This window comes from Tiliqua scincoides, chromosome 4 (genome assembly GCF_035046505.1).
Source record: "Tiliqua scincoides isolate rTilSci1 chromosome 4, rTilSci1.hap2, whole genome shotgun sequence".
Taxonomy (NCBI): Eukaryota; Metazoa; Chordata; class Lepidosauria; order Squamata; family Scincidae; genus Tiliqua; species Tiliqua scincoides.
The window spans coordinates 163,262,041-163,283,622 of NC_089824.1; the positions used below are offsets into that span (position 1 = coordinate 163,262,041).

Below are 21,582 nucleotides of genomic sequence, written 5' to 3' on the forward strand. Positions count from 1 at the left end.
CACTGGTCTAGAGAGCTGCGTAGTCTGCAATCATTCAACTTCTTTCAAGTCAGGGGAGCCAAAGCAAAGTCTGGTTGGCCTGGGGGTGGGAGACAAGTGACACAATATCCATTTGCCCACACATTTAATAGAGTGACTACTCCGGCTATGCACTGGGGCAATGCCCTCTATTTTTCTGGCTTTGTTTTTTCTCTGTCTCTCTCATCTGAGCAGAGGACTATGAGACAGAAACTAACCTATTTGCTTGCAGAACAGAAACACAGGAGTAAAACCAGGAATGACTGATGAGTAGACCAAATGGAAAGAGAATAGCAGCTTCTGTCCTAATCCAGAGAGACAATCCTGCAGAAGAAACATAGTTTGCCCAAGCATACAGGGATGTCCTCTTCCCACACACAGTTATCCCTCTCTTAACCTGTTTAAAAGTATTGCAATTGTTTTAAATATATATTCCTGATCTTTATAGGTTTTTTTTTAAAAAGAGGATTTATTATTAAGGTAATTCAGTATTTCTCAGGAATAGTTCTGTGATTTTAAGCAGTAGTTCCCCTCCTGGGACAAGTAACAGCTGTGGGAGAACCTGAGACTGGGGGACACACACATAATATACAGTTAAGTCCCTTTTTCTCCCATGCCACAGTTCCCATGCAGATCCCAGTGGGCTGCTATTTAGCAAACAAGAAAACAAGCATGTGAAGGCCAATGACATGCTTATAATAACATATAGTTTGGCCAGGGCAAGACTAAGACCTCCCAGCACCTGAGAGAGTGCAATATGCTGCTCCCTCTTACCTGGTGATGTATAGCCTCCTCCCCCCCTTCCCTGGACTGGAAAAAGAAGAGGATTTGAACCCAAAGAGAAAGTGTTCCTCCCACCACACTCCTCTCCCTCACATTTCCTCTTAAACTCCACCCCCTTTTCCTTTTCCAAACCAGTGAGTGGGAGAGGAAGAGCACTAGTGGAGGCAGGTGGGTGGACAAACCTGGCTGCCCCCCATCCACCTGCTGCCTGAGGGCCCAATCCTATCCAAATTTCCTGCACTGGTGCAGCTGCAATGCAACCCCAACATAAGGAAAAAAAAATGTTCCTTGACCTTGGGGAGGCCTTTGTGACTATCTCCCCACCAAAGGATGCAGCACACGCCCCATCAGCACGGCTGCACGGGAAAATTGGATAGGAATGGGCCCTAAGGCAACTAATTCATTTGGCTTCATGAATGAGCCAGCCCTGAATTGATCCACCTGAGAGGGTTTGGTCAGGTGGCTTCAAACATCCTGATTACACAGGCCTACAAAATTGAGGGTCAGAAAAGTTTTTCCCAAACTTTATGGTGGTTTGATATGAATTTGGGGTGCCAATTCCAAAAATGGCATCCGTTCTGCCCTATCATGTCTAGTTTTAGAGATATAGTATAGCCTCATTAAAGAGGCTATTTAAGAGGCATATGTCTCCAAAACTAGATGTGCTAGGGCAAAACGGATGCCATTTTTGGAATTAGCACCCCAAATATACCCAGGAATTGGTGTAACATTTAAGGAAGCAAAATGCGTGTTGGCCTGTGTTATCAAGTCGCTGGCATATTTAGTACTGGCCTTGCTAAGTCCTGCTTTCGGTCAGCTGAAGTGTCTCTGTGCCTTGTCAGATGTTAGAGGTGCAGATTAGAGCTCTCTGCTCTACCTGGACTTTGCAGTGCTTGAAGCCTTAGCAGTCCTCTGAGGGTTTGAAGCAACCCCTGAACTTGGCACCTGGCTTCAACCTACAGCTCTCCCCATAGCTCTGCACATTTCCTTAGCACCCATTGGTAGCAGTTCATTCTACACATACTGCTTGCTGGCAGCCCTCTCTGGGTGTTGTTGATTCTGACTGCAAGTGGTGTAATTGAGCCCAGTTTATACAGTGGTAACCTGGGCTGACACTGCAGACGGCTTACTTGGCAGACTTTGAAAGTATTTCTTCCCTATTAATTAACTCCTGGTGGTAACGAGAAGCTTCCTTGTTTCTTCCAGTGGCCTATTACAAATAGGGAGCCATGGGACGCTGGTGAACCACTGTGGGTTTGGCCTGCTTTCCTCCTCATGGCAGAGGAGGCCTGAGGTGAGTGCTGGGCAGTCGGGGGGGGGGGGCTCAGCCAGCTTCAGCAGTCACTAGGTAGAGCAAGACTTGGAACAAAAGGGTTTCTGTCCACCTGCCAAGCTTAAAAGGCCTCAGCAGCCAACTCAAACCTCCATGCTTCCCATGGTGCAAGGCCCTGGGCCAATTTAATCATCTCCGAGTTCCCCCCTTCTATATGGAAGTATAGAGATTTGTTTCTTCTCTGCAAAGGCATCAAAAGCTTCCGATGGCCCAGGGGAGGCTTTCACTCCCATGATATCTCATTGGCTGTAGGAGGCCATTCAGGCAAGCCGTCTTTTCAGGGAGGGGCGATGGGGGCAATTGCCCTTGACCTCACCCATGGGAGGGGCTGCATGAATCTTGATGAACAGAACACCCCGACTGAGAAGGGATGGAAAGAGGCCTCAAACACACATTTTTGTCCTTGGACCTCTCAAGAGGCTTTTACGAAGTCCTGATTTCAGGGGAAGCACATCACCTCCCTCGTGCACCCTGCAGACACACATGGCTGGCCTTAGCGGGATGCCTGCTCTTACATGGGGGTTTTTCCAGCATTTTGGTGAAATCTGTGCTGCCCTTACAGTGGCGTCCTTAGGGTTTGCATCACCCAGTGCAGAAGGCCAGTGCATCACCCTCATGATGGACCTCCTCCCATGCAGTGGCTGGAGCGATGCCCGAGCGGTGGGCGTGGTGATGCACCATTGCCCTACCCCACTGGTTTTTTTGGCTATAACTTTTGATAGAATTGAGATATTTCAGCGTGGTTTGTTTCCCTGCATTCTGTGTGAAATTACACATCAAATGATATATAACATGATGGTATTATTCAAAAGTCCCAAGATTTAAAAATTTTTGGCCAGTAGTGGTGTCACCCCCCCATGCACATCACCTGATGCAGCCCAGACCCCCCCCACACACCCCCTAGCAACACCACTGTTCCCTTGGCTTTTGTCTGTCATTCTTCTCCCATCATCTCTTCAAAGGGGATAAATTCCACTCTTCAGCTCTTCTTGGACAAAGTTTCTGGGTAACTTTTTACACCCCCACCAAACTTAACTTCTTATCTTAGTGGCCATCCTCTATCTCTGATGTCTGTGGGGCCTACACATTTCATAGTTCTTATTTCCTCTGCCCAGACAACAACTGGATTGTACCAGTTTGCCTCTTGGATCATACCATGACTGCCCCGCAACAACCTTCCCCCTTTCTACTCTTCCGTTGTGTGCGTTCTTCTCTTGCTCTTATACATTGGGGAAGGAATTTCTCTCCCACAATGTCCCTTTTGTGACCTGTTTTGCTTCAAACCTGAGGAAGACATTCTTCAGCAAGCGGTGGCCCACTAATGGCACTCACTGAAATAGAGGCTTCAAGCAATAGCATGGGTGAGGCAGCAAGTTGGTGTGGGATGCCTTGAATCCTGCACCTGCCTAGTGCCTCCTGCAACCTGCCCAGTCATTGCCCCATCCTCTTATTGCTCATTTGAACAAGCAAAAGGAATGTAGGGTATTATAGCTTGCTCCTCCTCTGGTGATCCTGTCAACATTCAAAGCAGTAATGCTGAAGAAGGACATAAGTGATGCTGCATGGCTAGTTTCATGGCTCTCCAAGGAGAACCAAAAACAAAAGGAATGTTCCTTTTACGTCCTCTGCTGCTCATCTTCCAAACAGGCAGGGCATGAAAGATCTTGGAAACATAAGATGAACCTAGGATACTCCATGTCCATCCAATTTTAAATAAGTCTGAATGGAGACAGTGAGGAGGCAGTGGTGATGGCAGCAGTGCTGGGGGGGGGGAGGGAAGATTGGGCTCCTGCAAGTGTGCACACAAAATGGGAGGGGGCAATCTGGTACAATTGTGCGCACAAAATGGGAGGGGGCAATCTGGCAATCTCAAGCACAATTCCAGCTTCAGCAAGACTGCGTACTGGACCAGTTTCCACACGTTGAGGACAGCACATCTGTGAAAGCAATTGAGGAAGACACACCAAAACCACCTGGACAAATACCCAGAGAGGACGAGGCTTGCAAAGATTGATCTCAGTTGTTGAGATCTGATGACAGTTGCCATGCTCCAAGTATCCTTGAGTAAGGAACTTAACAGCAAGTGACCTCAGCCTCTCAGCTGAGGGATTCCTCCACATACTCCAGCTGCATCAGAATCCTAGCATGAACATTCAAAATACCATGACAAGGGCAGGCAAATTTCAGATCAGCTCTTTGCATCATATTTGTTCAGAGCTGGCCCCAGCTTGTTTCTTGGCAAAATGAGGTTCTGAGCATATCCGATCACTGTCAACAGCTTCCGCTGTACTCCTATATGGGAACATAAATGAGCCCTCACATGCATGCATCCCACAAACATACAGACTCCAGGATGTAGCTTTATAGAAGGAAGCCTAAGGGCTCAATCCTATCCAACTTTCCAGCACTGTATTGCCATACCATACCATTGCCATACCAATGGGGCTGGGTTGAGAGACCCCTGGATTAGACACATGAACAGATGATAGAACCCGAAGCTTATTCTGCAAAATAGTGGACATGATAATTACTTCAGGTGAGAGAATCTCTGTAAAGTTAGCAAAGGCACAAGAATAAGCCTGAGGACATGCCCACACAACGCATTTGCTCTGACGCATTTGTCAGAATAGATTTAGCACTTTGCTCAGCATCAAGTCCATAAATGAAAGCATGATACTTCTTCATCCAGGACAGGGGCCAGTAGTGAGCAGTTCTGTTAGACTGCCTCAAAATCATTGGCATAGGGCCAATACTGGTCTGTCTTGTCTCATCTCCCATTTCCTTCCCTATCCGCCTAATCCCTTTTCCTCCTCAGCCTGGACCCTGATGTCACAACCACTTAGTCCAGTCTGCAAATATCTTGGGCTGACACCTTGTTAAACACTCACAGGGGGTCATGCTTCCAGGGCTTTTCTTGACCTGCTTTCTTTTTGCCCACTGCTAAGTTTCAATTGGCAAGCAATCCCCTTGCGTTATTAGGTGTCTTTCAAGGAACAAGGAACCCAGATCACTTACAAATTAATGTGGAGTTAAAACTACAGAAAATTAGGAACATGTTGCTTTGCAGGAGACAAGACTTGGCTGGCCCTCAAGACAAATACATGGAAAACTCCTTCATTTGTAAGTTTGCTCTGTGCATGGGTGGGAAAGGGGGAGAGAAAATGCACAAGCATTCCTGCTTCCTTTCTCTCAACTATTGTCAAGGCCTTCAAAATCCGTTTAATGATCTGAAACTGTACCTCCCAAGAAAATCTGAAACAAACAACCAAAGCCTAGGGATAGATTTTTACAGGCACGTGAAGTCAAAGGAAGTATAGGTTTCAGGCAGGCAGTGATGGAGAAACCCGGCAGTGACAGCAGAAAAATATATTGATGTGGGGTGCAGAAGGAGAAAGGTACATTTGGGGGAAAGGAGGTAAAGCTTTATTCACATGTTAGATTTCTTAAGGAAAAATAATATACATCCCGCATTAATGCTCCCATCCTAAACATAAAAGCCATAGGACACTGCTCTTCATCATGCTTATTACGTAGATTATAAAAATAAAAAAGAAGAGCACACTGAGTGTGTGATAAGTGCCTTTTCATCAAGTAAATGTGACTGGTCAGCAATGGGGGGGGCTCCTTGTGAGAGGAATTGCCCCTCCTTGCTACCCCCAAGGCTGTCTGGGAAACAACATCTGAAACCCTCGTTTTGCTGGAGAGCCACATTGAGGAGAGGGTTGGTGGAGGTGGGATGGCTCAAATCCCTGTTCCTAAAGTGACCTGATAGCAAATCCCACTCCACAGCTGCCAGTTCTCCATTATTCTTTCTCTTCTGGATTGGCAGTTTATGGGCCACCCCTAACAGGGTCAGATTATGCCCCAGGAGCCATCAACATCAAATTTCAGTTTTAAAAGTCATGTTGCATGGATGATTGCATTCGCACCAAAAAACATTGTGATAACAGTGGTACAAAGTTACCATTACATATTGTCACAACCTGTGAGAGCATACCAGCACCTTAACCAGATCCAGGATATCACACAGGCACAACAGTGCAGGCCCCTGTTGTTGATATCACCATTTGCAGTATTGTGGTATTGTGCAAAGCATATATGTAATGCAAGAGGGCATAATACCATAATCTACCCACCTCCCTGAAGACCTTTCAGCCACTATTGAGCCAGCTACATACACTTATGTCACTAATTACATTGGGCCTCTGCTTTACAACAATACTCTGGTCCAGGGACACCACTATATTGTGAAAACAGTGTAATGTGAATCCAATTATACATTGTTTTTTGCTAAGACCTTGGAAGTTGATGTTGCTGCCACAGAACACAGCCATTTCCCTCTCTAAAACGTTATTTCAAAGGTGCCTACTGCACTCTTTAGAGGCTGTGGTTATCAGATTACGCAATGTTGTTGTTATGAAACACAAATTACAAGGCTGTATCCTTCTCTCAATACACACAGCCATGAAATTAAAAACACTGCTGTTGGCTGAGATGCTACCAAACTCTTGCATTTGCATCACTGATTGGCTTAACTGTAACCTATGAGGTTCTGTTAGCAGCAATTGTGAGCCCATCATAAAGTGAATAACTTATCATATAGTGAGCCTTGTTTTTTTTCTAAAGAGAGTTCATTGTAAAGTGATTTGATCGTAAAGTGAACCCATTGGAAAGGTGAGGGTCCATTATATTGTTAAAAAACTCTTGATAGCCTTGTGGATTCATTAGAAACAAAATCCTGAGTAGAGTAATACCTTTATCTGAACCAACTAAAATATCACAAAGCAGCAGGCAAAGCCCTCAAGTTCTATAGTTTTCTTCCTCAAGCTGTGTGTTCAGCATATATGTCTTACAAGTAGACAAGCCCTGGTTCACTCCATGCCTTCTCCATGCAGGTCATAGAAACACCCGTGCCTGAAGCCCTGGAGAGCCAATGCCAACAGGGATGGCATCAAAGTTTGGCCAAGTCAGGTACTGGCTGAGGACTCACACTCATCACCCACCTGAACCCTCAGTACTGTTGGCAATGGTAGAGCTCATTACACTAGCAAGGGGCCCAGCTCAGTGCAGGTGTTTGCCCCAATGGGGTTGTCAGCTCTGACTGAAGATGTTCCTGGAGATGTGTTGTCCTATTTGATGTAATGCTGGAAATTTCTGGCGGTTCTGAGGGAATCTTCAGGATTGCTTCCAGTAGCCAACTAGAGATTGATGCTGATTCTGAGGGACTTCAGAATAATCCTGGAGGATTGCAAGTCTAGTCCCCCAGCAACTAACCACTGGTTAGTGTCAACAGTAGTGACACAGATGGACCAAGGATCTGACATAGTAAATGTAGCCTCTTACGTTCTAAAAAAGATGGAGTGGTGCCCAGGGTAATAGACAACATTTGCTAGGATGGGAAAGCTTAAAAGTCTGCTGTTGGTAGCCATTGTGAGATGAGCCACGTTGCACTCACTACACATTTTGGGAGGGGCCCAGAGTCAACCCATCCACGAGGCAAACTGAAGCGGTCCCCTCAGGCAGCAGGTTGTTGGGGAATGGCCATGCCTATCCACTTACTTGCCTCCACTGCACCTATTCCTCCCACTACCTGGCTTAATACAGGGGTGTCAAATATGTGGCCCCTGAAGCAATTTATCTGGTCCCTGTTATAATCTTGTTGGCATCCTTCAGTCTCGGAAGACTATGGTGTCATGCTCTGAATGGTGGTTCTGGAACAGAGTGTCCTCTCCAGTGTGCGAAGCCTGGGTAAAGTAGGTATGGAGGATAGGCTGTTACCCATGCAGCAAAACCCCCTCTCCATGTCGCTGAAATGGTCCAATAGAAAGGCAGAGGCCATTGTTATAATGGGGCTCTCCCAACATGATAATTGGACTATCTCATATCTTGAAAATATGAGCAAGATTTGCACATTTTCTCTTCTGCAGTTTTCAGCTAATAAGTTTCTATGTTAAAACAAAGTGCTTATATTTGCCCATCATCTCCTTAGTGATGTCACTTCCTGCCTAATGATGTCACTTCCAACCCTCAGTAGGCACCATGAATGCTAACGTCAGCCCTCTGTGTGAAATGGGTTTGATATCCCTGGCTTGATATATCACAAAGCAGGTTTGCTTCTTGACGCTGGACTTAAGTTCTCTGTTGATCCAGCCCATGTGGCAAACAATCCCACTGACTATTAACCATGACATTTTCCCAGTCATTTTGTTTCTGACAGTGAAAGAGATAACTAGAGACCCTGGCTAACCACAAGCTTCTTCTAAGTTTGCATTTATGTGTCAACAAAAACGGGGAGCATGATGTGTGTATGTGTGCACACGTGCCTGAAGGGCATACACACCCATGCTGGAGTCATGCAAGGTGGGGGAGGCAAACAGCATGAACTGATTTTTCTGGGTCTGCCTGCCTGTGCTATGAATCTAAGTGGGTGAGTTCACTGTATCTGCGGCTGTCCCCTCCTTCCCCATCTCCTCCTTCCTCCCTAGTTCAATGCCTTGCTGCAAAGAACTGCACCTCTATTGTTTCTCTCATGCAGATTTTTGGGTGTGAAGAGAGGAGGGGTGAGAAGGGAAGAGCAGGGACAAGATAAAAGCCTTGCTCTCGCCTGATCAGGCAGAGGCAGAGCCCACCCAAGTGTCAAGGAGTTTGCCTGGGTGTTTGACCTCTGTGCCTTCACAGGGCGCTTTCTTACATTTTCTCCTGCGTTTCTGAATCACAAGCAATTTCCTCCCTCATAAACAGGCCTTGTTGTGAAAGGGACTACTGGGATAGATCCCATTCCGTCCTTCGTGGGTTTATTTGTCTGTCTGTTGAGAAAAGAAGTGATGAGAAAACTAAAAAATAGGAGGGATTCTGTTTCCAAGACATCAAGCAAGGCTGGAGCTCCTGCCTTGTGCCCCACTGCCAGCCCTTCATCTTGCCTACAGTCCTTTCTGTGGTGTGGATTTCTTTTCAGGGTTTGCCACCTGAGTGTTCCCTTATTGCCATTGTTCCAGTAGATGGATTTTTGCTTCTTGTTGCTTTGCTCCTAGAGACTGCAAGCTGTTTAAACAAAAATAAAAAATAAAAAATGAGGTGCTCCTGGCATGGTGGAAAATCATTCTTATCAACTGTGTGCCTGGCCCTAAGGTCATATCCCACCCATGCCAGTCAGATCAATCAAAGCATTATCCTTGCTGCCTTGGATAGATCCTGGTATCGTTCACCATCTTTAACCCATCTGATATGATAGCCCTTACAACTCCTTTGACAAACCCAGAATGCCAGAAATCTGATCCAGTGGCAATGAAGGGAAGTGCAAAGAAATGCATGTGAAATGGAGAGAGAATAAACTACTCTTAGTAAGCCTCCTCTTCCTGCATGCTATGCAGTCAGGACTCAAGAAGACAGGGATGGCTTTCATAGCATCTCTGTTAATAATGATGTTGCTCACAACTGCAACTAGGTATGAAAGCAACACTCTCTAGAACTATGTTTCGTACTCATGTGCCAAGACAAAGGAGGTCAGCAAACTCAGCTTTCCTCTACAGTCGATGAATGGTCTTCTCTACCCAGCTTTGTTGCTGGATTTCAGCCTAACTTGGGAAAGGGCCTTATGGATTTCTTAGTCCATATTCCAAGTTGGAAAAGTCCAACAAGATTCAGCTTGTTCAGTTTCATTTTGCTACTTGCTGTCTAGTGCTCAATTTTATCAAGATGTTCTTTAACACTAATTCCATTCTTTATGAATTCTCCAAATGTTGTGTCATACACTTCACCATATCTTATAGGCACACCTACTGTTCTTTCATCCAAATCACAAATGGGGGAAAAAATTAACAGGACCATTAATTTTTACTATGAGATGGCACTTAGTATCCTTTTCCAAGAGGGGTGCAATTCAAAGAATATAAAGCAGCAGTACCATGTCTGTTTTTGTGCAGAACCTTCAGGTGCTTCTTTATATTTGGGACACTGGATCAGAAGCCCTTTCTGGGTAGGTACAAATAGAAGCTCTTCAGCAATTTGGAGGTGGCAGTGCAGAGTTTACCACTGCCTGCAGCAAGTGGACATATTTGTTTTATATGTCACATTCAGGTAAAATAACTTTGTGGGTTTGTCTAGTGCTTTAACGGCACTTTGAAAAATTCCACAGCCTCCTAAAGCATGAGCCACAGTGCTGGATTCTGGTACACTGAAAGTGGCACAAACTCTAGCAGTGGCCAAACTGAACTGGGCGCATTTTGAGATTAAATTCTGGTGTAAATTAGGAATCTCTAGAAAAACCCTTATTTGAATCCAGGGGCCTTTTATCCCCAAACATCACTGCTCCATGGAAAGCAAGAGGTCCCTGATTTCAGATCATGCCAGCTCTCTGTAGCAGAGGACATGTGCACATTTTGATCAGTGAGACCTACTTGGACTGGCCTGATCAGACCTACTGAAGTGTGAATCCTGGATAGATAGATAGATAGATAGATAGATAGATAGATAGATAGATAGATAGATAGATAGATAGATAGATAGATAGATAGATAGATAGATAGATAGATAGATAGATAGATAGATAGATAGATAGATAGATAGATAGCATGAACTGCAAGTGACTGTGATTAGTAGAGTGCAGGATGCGATTCACTCCTCAGTAACTGTGAGAGGTGAAAGAGAGTGGGGGGGGGAGAGAGAGAGAGAGAGAGAGAATACAGCCCTCTCTAAAATCTTCTTCCTCCAACAAGGAAATTTCTCTCCTGTCACTGTCAGTGCTACTGACTGAGGAGATTCCCTGCTCTGCTCCATGCTGCCTCCCTGCATCCTTCTCTGGCCTCCCCCCAAACCCACCACAGGAAAAGAAAAGCCCCCAAAGAAGACAAAAGAGCCTGTTTTGGCCGTGCCACCTGCTATCCCTCTACCCTACAATGCCGCCTTAAAAACTGGACAAACAAAAGGCCTTAAAATCTTAAAGGGGCCCATTCATTAGGGTGACAAAGGGGGAAAGAAATACATTATCATAATTAATCCTGTGGCTGGCGGTGGGTGGCGAGGCCCTCTGTCTCCCAAGGTGGCAGTGGCGGTCATGTCATCAAGTTCTGCACTCATGTGCACTGGGTAGGCAGGCAGGCAGGCAGGGTGTGAGACAAACCCGTAAGGAAAAAGAACGCAGGGGATGCCTCCTTTTTGCCCACCCCAGTCCCTCCTCCCTGCTTTCTGTGTTGGTTCTTTCTTAGGAACATGTTGGCTCCTTCTCAGGTTTCTGTCCCTTTGCTACCCACAAAGTCATCCCTGTTTTCCAGGACAGGAGCATCCTGGGTTTGTCTAAGCCTTGTTCCTCACGTGCATATACACACACAGCATGGTGCCCTCTCTCTGCAAGCCTAGCACTCTGAAATGAGGGACTCTCTCTCACCATATCTGGCTCCTTCGCTGAGCCTGCACTGGAGGTAGGAAAGGGCATGTCTCACTTGTTTTTCATCTCCTGCAAAAAACAGTTATAAATAGGTGCTTGCAGTAGCTTATACTCAACTTTTCATGAAACTGCAGAGAAAGCTTTAGCAACCCTCTACCCAAGCACTCACCCACCCACCCACCTGCTCAGCACTTGGAGGGTTATGGTCACCCTGGCCATAGGAGTGCATCCCGAGACCATCTGGACTAACCGCAGTCCATGAATTTGCCAAATGTCTCTGTTCTGAAGCAAGGACATTTAATATTTGAAGGCCGTTTTGAAAAATGTGAAAAATGCACAGTGCTTGCTTTGATTAAAACAAAAAAAATCAAACCTGCTTGGAATATAAATGCTTTGACAAAAAAGATTTTCCCCCTAATTTTGAGTGTGTAGGATCTGGTTTTGGTTACTCAGTGGTGAAAGACACTCTGCCCTCACTCAGATGCCCTCTGTACTCACCCTATATGCAAGTGTAGAACAACAAAGCCCCAGCTAAAGCATGATATGGGAGATACAAATGCCTTAATTTCAGTGGTTCTCACACATTTAGCATCGGGACCCACTTTTTTGAATGAGAATCTGTCAGGACCCACCAGAAGTGATGTCATAACCAGAAGTGACATCATCAATCGGGAACATTTTTAACAATCCTAGGCTGCAATCCTACCCACACTTACCCACGAGTAAGTCCCATTGACTATCATTGTTAAAAGAATATTCATAGTAGCTTGTTAAAAGTTCAGGTATGTAACATTTCCCCAAATGTAGTCACATATTTCCCCAAATGCAGTCAGCATCAAGTCTAATATATTAAAAGTAAAATTTTGAAATGAATGGGGACCCACTTGAAATTGGCTCGTGACCCACCTAGTGGGTCCTGACCCACAGTTTGAGAAACACTGCCTTAATTTAAACTCTTACAGATGCAGAAACCCTGACTAATATTGTATCTGGACAACTCTACCCCCTGCCCCAGCCTTGTGCATTTTCTGTAATGGAAAGCCTATGGAAAGCCTTGGGCCATTTACTGATATTCTGAGCAGGTTTACACACGTGTATGTCCTACTGTGTTCAATGAGATTTACTCCCAAGCAAGTATGCATAAAATTTCTGGGTTTGCAGAAGCCAAGCACTGAGATGATTTCTATATACCTAGAAATCATCAATGCATTAAAATGAGAATTTAATCAGATGTGGATGTTATACAGGTTTCTTTGTACAATGCTGCAATGGCAGGGGGATGCTGTAGATAGCACAGTTGTCCTTTCTTTGTAACTCTTGAAGACAGAGAAACCTTCTCACGGTCTCAATCCAACAATTTTATCCCTTGCCCATCTTCCTTCAAGATATTTGGGCAGAGAAGCCATCCACAACCAGCCCAATCAGAGAGAGAGAGAGAGAGAGAGAGAGAGAGAGAGAGAGAGAGAGTTGCTAATAACATTACCATTGTACTTGTCGACAATTCTGCCATATGCAAAGTATTGTCCAATAGCTTCTATCTATGCATAGCCTGGGAGCTCTCCAGCATTTTCCAGATCTGGGCTATTGATGTGCCCTGCTCAAATAACAACATAATACCTACTGGAAAAGCTGGTAGAATAGGACACCTTTCTCCTGCAGATGTTCATAGACTGGGTCAAAGACACACAGAAGGGAAGCAAGGTGAGTTCTGTCTAATAGTCCTCGAGTGTCTGTTTTTCTAGCTTAGTCAGCCAATTAAATATCTATTTTGCAGCAATCCTATTTCATTATAATAAATGCAAGTATTATCATTCATTTCTATAGGTGCATGATTGGACACTTACAGCCAGAGCAAGTTTACATCAATGTAAGATCCACTGTGTTCAATGGATTTACTCCTAAGTAAGTGTACATAATGTTAAAGCCTTTCAGCACAAACATAAGCATATTTATTCAGAAGTTCTGGAAGGGGGTACCTCCTAGTAAGTTTAGAATTTCAATCACAATCCACAATCACAATCTTAAAATTACTAACTAACCCATTCATTCTCAAACTTTTAGCACTGGGACCCACTTTTTAGAATGAGAATCTGTCAGGACTTTCCAGAAGTGATGTCATAACTGGAAGTGACATCATCAAGCAGGAAAATTTTTAACAATCCTACCCTGCAATGCAATCCTACTCACACTTACCCAGAAGTAAGTCCCATTTACTATCATTGTTAAAAGCATATACATAGTAGCTGTAAGATACAGAGCTGTAACATTTCCCAGATGCAGCCACATACCATGGTAGCATCAAGTCTAATATATTAAAAACAAAACATTGACATGAATGGGGACCCACCTGAAATTGGCTCACAACCCACCTAGTGGGTTCTGACCCACAGTTTGAGAAACACTGAACTAACCAATTAAAAGAACGATTATAATATCTCAATTCAGGAGAAATTTTGAACCTAACTAAGGAAAATATTCATATATGTTTCATGTTCAGTGATACATGTGCACAATGACTGGAGGAGAAAGAAGAGAAAATTCATTACTTGACTCAAGAGATTGCTCAGGGCAACGTCTGCGGCACTGAGCCAGGTTGTTCATTAAAGCTAAACCACTCATGTCTTTCTGCTATTGCTACTTTCTTTCAGTCTTTTAACTTGCTTCTTCCATTACTGGGATCAGCTTGAGATTTTCCTTACTAGTCTGACTACAGCAGGGCGGTCAAACTCATACAGGAGACTGAATAGCATTCATGATGCCTGCTGTGGGCCCGAGTGATGTCATTAAACAGGAAGTGCTGTCATTAAGCAGGTCATGACCAGAAATAAGCACTTCTTTCTTACTTAAGAACACATCAGCAGCAAGTGACAGATGAGAAGATATGCAAGACTTGATCATATTTTCAAGATTTGGGATAGCCCAATCATCACGTGGGCCTCCCTTTCAGCAGTGACATATCAGCACAGCTCAGCAGCTGAGAACAAAATCCTATCCAACTTTACAGTGCTGGTGCAGCTGTGCCACTGCATCTGGTGGTAGGGGGCAGTCATGAAGGCCTCCTCCAGGTAAGGCAATGATTATTCCCTTTCTTCATGACTGCATTGTGGCTGCACTGGCACTGAAAAGTTGGATAGGATTGGGCCCTGAGAGAGCAGCTTATACTGGAGCTGGGAGAGCCTGAGGGCCAGATAAAGAGCTTCCATGGGCCACATCCTGCCCATGGGCCTTATGTTTGACACCCCGGTGTTAGAGGATGGGAAGAAAATTCTGTTAAACTGAGAGAGGATGTTTGCCTTAAAAAAATGTAGAGAACTATGGCAAAGCTGCCTGCACTAAATTAAGATAAACTGCATTTTAATTTGCAGTATTTTAGTTCTGTGTTACATTATAATGGTTGCATCCCAGTAAAAGCAGAGTGAAGGGGGGGGGCTTGTGTATAGGGTGGATATCTTTGGTTGTAAGGAAGGGAAAGGGAAGCAAATAAATTGGTGGGGATAATGAAGTGGAGATGAAAAGCAGCAGGATGGGACAGCAAGTGCTTGTAAGGATGAGGAGAGCCTAGTATGCATGTGTGCTGTGTGTAAATCTGAAAGGACCATATTTGTGGGTGTGGAAAAAGGTGCAGGAAAGTGAGACTTACAGTGCAATCCTATGCCTGTCTACTCAACAGTAATCCCCATGAGTTCAGGGGGAAGTACTCCCAGGTAAGTGTGTGTGTAGGATGGCAGCCTTAGGAAAGCTAAAAGATTTGAGAAAAATGCTACTAACATTATAACTTTGTGCTATTGTACTCTTTTGACATATCATAAACAGGACAGAGAATCTGAATATTCACAGCCAGGAGCCCTACATCTTTTAAATCATGCTCTGACTGTTTTGTATATAAAAATCCATTCCGTCTTCCTGGGGCAAGCCTATTCTTTAGGTACCTGATGTCTTTTGTTACCCGAGTAAAAGCCAGAAACAAAGCTGAAATTAGTGGCACTTTTCAGGATCACAAAACAAATCCATGATCTGTGAGTCCACATGCACACTCTCTTAGTGATAATATCATTTTATCTTTACAGCCTGTGGGTAGATAAGGCTGACAGTACCCTCCTTCCTGCTATCATGAATTCCACAATGAAACTCTCTTTCCAGTTTGATGCCCCTTTCTAACACTATAAATCCTAGTGTCTCCTTAATAGCCACAGTCTAGACTTGCAGTGCAGCCTGTTCCCACAAGGATTGAGAATAAAGTTAGAGACTCCAGAGACTTCCTCAGCAATCTCAGCATTTATCAACTTTCAGCTTATTTCTTTTGATTCACAAAATGATCAACAACTAATTTTCTGAGAACTTTCAATAGCTGGGTGGTACAGCCTTCTCTGCTTCAGTGGCAAGAAATGTGTGCCTTGCAATTTCCCACCAGCTTAAGCATAAGGAAAGAGAGGAGAAAAGAGGACTTGCATTCTAGGGCAGCTTATCCCACCATTGTCCACTAGGGGGGTTCTCGCTCCTCTTTTTTTTAATGTTTTGGTCCTTAGGGACCAACTGAGTTAGTGGAACCATGGAACTGTTGCAGTGATTGATTATAGACCTCACTAAAGGTTGGGACTATTCCAATGTGAGGTACACAAACGCTAGTATTAATCAACTGTGCACAAACCTACTATTGTAACATATTCATTCATTCCATCACAGAAGACATCCAGCACTTTACATGGATTTTAAATGGGTCATGAAAAACTCCAATGAAAATGAATTCAGATATAGATAATGGAATGGGCCAGAGGTGGGGCAGAGGGGAAGCCTCAGTTAGATGATCCTCTTCCAAGCTACATCTCCCTAATGAAACCTAAGGTGTGAGTACTTTGCGCCGTGAAGCAGAAGTACAACCATCAATTTCCCTACCAAATGAGCATTGCCAACTTGGCAGTGCTAAGCAGTATAAGGATCCTGAAAGGGTGCAAGACACTCAATACAGTATAAACTGTGAGAACTCTAGGAGAGAGAGGGAGGGTCAAAAACAAACAAACCCTGTCTGAGCCTGCAACTTCTGAAAATGAGGCAATGAGAGGTGACAATGATATGCAACTATATAATGCATTCATCAATGGGAAGGAGGGGATACTGCTACCTACCTTGCCATAGCTGGAAAAAAAGATCAGTCATAGCCTGGAGAGTTGAGGGGGAAACAAAATCTGGCCTGTGATATTCACTGCCCCTTTGGGGACAGCCAAGCAAAATTTAAGAAGGAATTCACTTGTACTTGTGAACAATGCTTTACAGGTAGATGTTACCACATTCAGGGAAAGGTGGAAATGTCCATGTTCCCAATCAGTGCTTCTCATTTTGAGGGTGAAGTAACAAGGCCTTCTTAGAGACCGGCTAACTAATAAGCACTTTGTGTAAGATCTTGTATTTTCTTCTGTAGCAGCATCACATGCTGTTCCTGCTAAAGAAGACAGGAGATATAGGACAGTCAAATCATAATTGTTGGTTCTGTAGGAACCACAGCCCCAGAGGTTCATCATCTCCTGGATGAGGTGTGGAAAGGACTGCTGTGGAAAAGGGGGGAGGTTCTTTTTAGGCCTCCATGGAAGAAGCCCTGGTCATAGATTAATTGCTTCTCACTCATATGAAGCTGTCTTATACTGAGTCAGGAACTGATCCTGGGGAGGTGCTTTACCACTGAACTATGGCCATTTTCCCTGATGCTGTTGCTGGGACCCAGAACACATTGGTGGTTATATTTAAGTTTGGAGAGGGGCAGGGGGTGACAAGTCATCATTGCAGCTGATGTGGCACACAGATGAACTTATGCATAAAACAATATATGAAGGACATGTTCTCATTACCCTGCCTCTAATATGTCAGGATTTGAGCACCTCAGAAGAAAGACAGTTTTGAGATGATCATGTAATGAGAACCAAGGCCCATTTAGAACCATAAAAGCCCTGCTGTTATCATTGCTGACTTTCTGATAGCTCAGAGTATGACCCTGGTGGAGAAAAGGGTGGGCAGAGGGAGGGGGCGCATAGTATCTGAAATGGTATGAACACTGCTGTACTCTACAAAGCATGGTTTCTTACTTGGGGCTTCTTACTGGACTGTATTGGGCAATATCTTAAAAGAAGCCAGTGAGAAGTATCATGTAATAGGCAGATTTCTTAGGATTCAAAGACACTGTGGGTTCAAGAATCATTCCCCCCCCCAGCAAAATATGGAACAGAAGACTTGAGATAGGGATGTGTTAATAAAGCAATCCCTCACTCTAACTATTGATAGCAAGAGAGGGAGCAAAAAAACCAGAAAGAAGACAGGCTGGCTGGATGAACCTTAAGATAGTGAATGTTGATTCAGGTCTGGTGGACCATTCAACCAGGCCTCCAGGTGAGTTTGCAAAATGTTGTCCATTTGCTTTGAAATCTTATCTAGTTCTCATATGATCTCTCCAGAAGACGTAAATTGCATATTCCACTATTGCAACTTTATCCCAAACATACATGCACATGCATACACAAATTTTATAATGTACATTCATACACTCTGTCACGCACAAAAATCCATCTCTCTTGCATATATTTTTCCCTACCACCCAAATTCTCTAATAAAACATCAGTATTGGCAACCTTCAGTCTCGAAAGACTATGGTATCGTGCTCTGAAAGGTGGTTCTGGCACAGCGTCTAGTGTGGCTGAAAAGGCCATTCCGGGAGTGACAATCCCTTCCACACTGGGAGCAAGTGCAGTCTGTCCCTGGTCTGTCTCCCTGGCTATGGGCCTTCCTTCTTTGCCTCTTTGCCTCAGACTGCTGGCAAAGTGTCTCTTCAAACTGGGAAAGGCCATGCTGCACAGCCTGCCTCCAAGCGGGCCGCTCAGAGGCCAGGGTTTCCCACTTGTTGAGGTCCCACGTTGAGGAATAATAAAACGTATATTGCCAAATATTCACTGATAGTTCCCTCCCAAACATGGGAATAGGAGCAGCTTTTTAATCCTGGGTCCAACATCAGACTCCCCTGCCCACAAAGGTGAGGAGAGATACAATTAAACATAACTGGATTGCCTTATTTGTTTTGGTTTTCCAAACAAATCTGCTCAGTTAAAGTGGGGGGCACAGAGGCCATAGAAAAAAATCACATGAATACTTGGGTTGCTGGTTTTTCTGTGGAACTAGGTAAGTCCCTACCACACGGAGGGTCTGTTTTCTCCTACCTAGCCCAATGTTTGCAGCTAGAATCATGGTTGCCTATTGGCTACTTGTTGGCTCCTTCTCCATTTCTGGCAGAGATACACAATAGGGTAGATTTCTTGTGGGGCTAAATGGAAACTGATCCACTGAAAGCTCATCATCCATTCGTTGGAAGAGACTGAGTGGGAGGGGCTTGTTGCCTTGCCCAAAGAGAAAAGGCAGCCCAAGTCACCAAGTTGCTCATTCATACTTCTCCCCCCCCCCATCCCAGTTTGAGTTGCGTATTCAGCCTTGTCCCAGCCTGGCTGAGTGTTTGTTGCATGCCTTAGGAGCCAGATCCCCCACTCCCACTGATGAAAGATGCTGAGATTATTTTCCTAACTGGAAGTACTCCTATGTTTTGGTTCATTAATCTTTGTTATTTCAATTGGTGTCTCAGGGGAGGGGGACATTAGTTTGCACCTTGCTTTAGTTTTTTGTGGAGGGGGGGAGTAGCATGTTGCCAGGTTACTTTAACATTTTAGAAAAAATGGTATGAGATTCTGAGTGTGAGGCAGGGATGATACAAATCACTTTTGTAGACAACCAGCCTCGCTGTGGTTTGTCAATGGCAGAAAGCAAGGCACTAAGAGTCCAATCCTACGTATGTCTGTCTACTCAGAAGTAAGTCCCATTATAGTCAATAGGGCTTACTTCCAGGAAAGTGTGAATAGGACTGTGGGCTAACTTCCCATTTAGTTTTGTATCTCACTTTCTTGTGGGTGTATTTCAGGGACAATTTGCCAGTAAATTCTATAGTATAAAATGTGGGGTCTCAAATCTGCCTGGATATAACACTGACTGGCACCTTATTCTCCACCCACCTTGGAAAATGTTCTTCCTAATTTGATACAAACAGATGCAGTTGTGATTACACAGTGATGAAGAGTATTTTGCACATGTTCAGAAGTTGTTCCTTCACATTTCCAGCACTGAGCCACTGCACTGAAATAAATTATATTTATCTTATTCACATTGGTGGATCTGGCTGAAATGAAACCGCTATCTTTGTGTATGTTTCAGTTGTATGGAAAGAAGTGGTTTGATTTTTGAGAGCTTGAACTGTGTTTTGGGGGAGGAGGGCAGGACCTACTTGCATGCATCCAGAAGCCAGTGTTCCCTGATATTTTGAAAGCATTGGTGACTTATTGTCAATGGGTGGGTATCTTCATCTAAAAATGAAACAAATTTAAGAATGTATGTGTTTCTAAAAGTAAAGGTGCTGGAGCTCACTGTGTTTGGAAATCATACCCATGTCCTTTGCTGTGATGGAAGTCTTTCTCTCATTGGCATAGGATATGTCGCAGGGCGGAGCCAAAGGCACTCTGCACATGCTTAAGGTCACTCTCTCGTTTGTAAGTGCCAAACAAGTCCTGGTGTGTGGAAGGGAGAATTTGCCAGGGGAAGGGAAATGCAGCCCTGGGGTCGTGGAGATGCCAGTCTAACTTCTGCCACCCTTTGTACCTATAGGCATGAAGGCAACCATTTCCTCCCCCATCTTCCCCACCCCAAACCAAAAGCTTCCTTCCCTTCTCCCCCAGTTCCTTTGTGAAGCTCCCCCCTTCCCCCTGAAAGTTTGCAGCTGTCCCGACGTCCACTTGCAATAATAAATAAAGAAGCTGGTTTGGACTGGGGGGCAGCTGGGAGGGGGACCGGGCAGCATCTGAAAGTCTGTGGAGCAGAATTCCTGTGTGGAAGGCAAGCCTCTCTCTCTCCCTCTCCTTCCTTCCCTGCCTCCCTGCCTCCCTCCCTCTGCCCTCATTGATTTGAGGCGGGGAGGAGGGAGGCGGGGGAGGCGCTGCCTGGGTGGTCTCCTCTCTCTCCACTTTGGTGAGCTGTTGCTTAGCAGCTAATAATAGGAGATGTTTGCAGAGTAATTTGCCTCTTCCTCGGCCAATGGGAACCGGGGCACTTTCCCATCAAACCAAACCTTCCTCCCCCCGCTCCCCTTTTCAGGATCTGGAAGAAGACGGTCTGTTCCAAATGTTGGTGGGACGGGATCGCAGGCGCAGCGCACCGCCGGGCACCCGGGCGCCTCTCTGAGCGCCCTCGCTCGCTCGCTCTCCTGCCGCGCCTCCGAGGGACCACGCCGGGCATGGGGCGCGCTTGCATGGCCCCCGAGTCGCCCCCATAATGTCCGCAGGGGAACCCCGCTGCAGCCTGCCTGAAGCCCGCGCCCCCGCGCCGCTCCCCCCTGGATTACCGCGCCCCCGCGCCTCCCCGCAGCCCCGTCCTCGCTCGACCCCGGAGCATGGCTTCGGAGCGGCCGGTCCCCGGGGCCGAGGGCTGCTTTGGAGAGCTCCCGCCGGCTGCCGGCTGCGATCTCCTCCGCAGACCCAGCTACTGCCACGCCGCCTTCGCCCTGCGACAGATCTCCAAGGTAAGCGCAGGGCTTTCCCACAGGCGGAAAGTTGGGGCGCGCCAGCAGCGGCAGCCACAAAGGGCTGGAGGGCGTGCGGGTGGCGGAGGTCTGGCGCTGGAGCCCTCGGCGCCTTCGGGGACTCCCTGCTCCGCTCCCAGGACTTTGTTTACTGGAGAGGGGGAAGCGGCGGGGGCGGGTGGCGTGGAAATGGGGCGCTGCTCGGGAGAGGATGCTGTGGGTTGTAGGGCAGGCGGCGGGGGCTTGGGGGTGGAGAAGGCGGGGAGGGGGCGAGAAGGCGGGGGCTACTCGAGTGGGTGCCTGGCCGAGAGGAAGGAACACTGGCAAGAAAGGGGGAGACCCCAGCAGGAGGACCAGGAGGCTTGACAGGGCCAAAGGACACACCTGAGCAAAGGGCACCCACCGGGGAGGGCCTCCGTCTCCCCACCCCAGACCCACAGCTGGGAACTTGACTCTGAGACTTCTTCGCGGAGC

At 45.8% G+C, this 21,582-nt stretch overlaps 1 protein-coding gene across 1 annotated transcript in view; it reads left to right on the plus strand.

Annotated features, from left to right (window-relative positions):
- The first annotated feature begins 20,979 nt into the window (after nucleotides 1-20,979).
- The window catches only part of PTCH2 (patched 2), a 58,268-nt gene continuing 57,665 nt past the window's right edge, over nucleotides 20,980-21,582 (plus strand). The window contains exon 1 of the mRNA XM_066623537.1: nucleotides 20,980-21,108. Coding sequence (XP_066479634.1) covers nucleotides 20,980-21,108 — 129 coding nt within the window. The remainder of the gene's footprint in view (nucleotides 21,109-21,582) is intronic.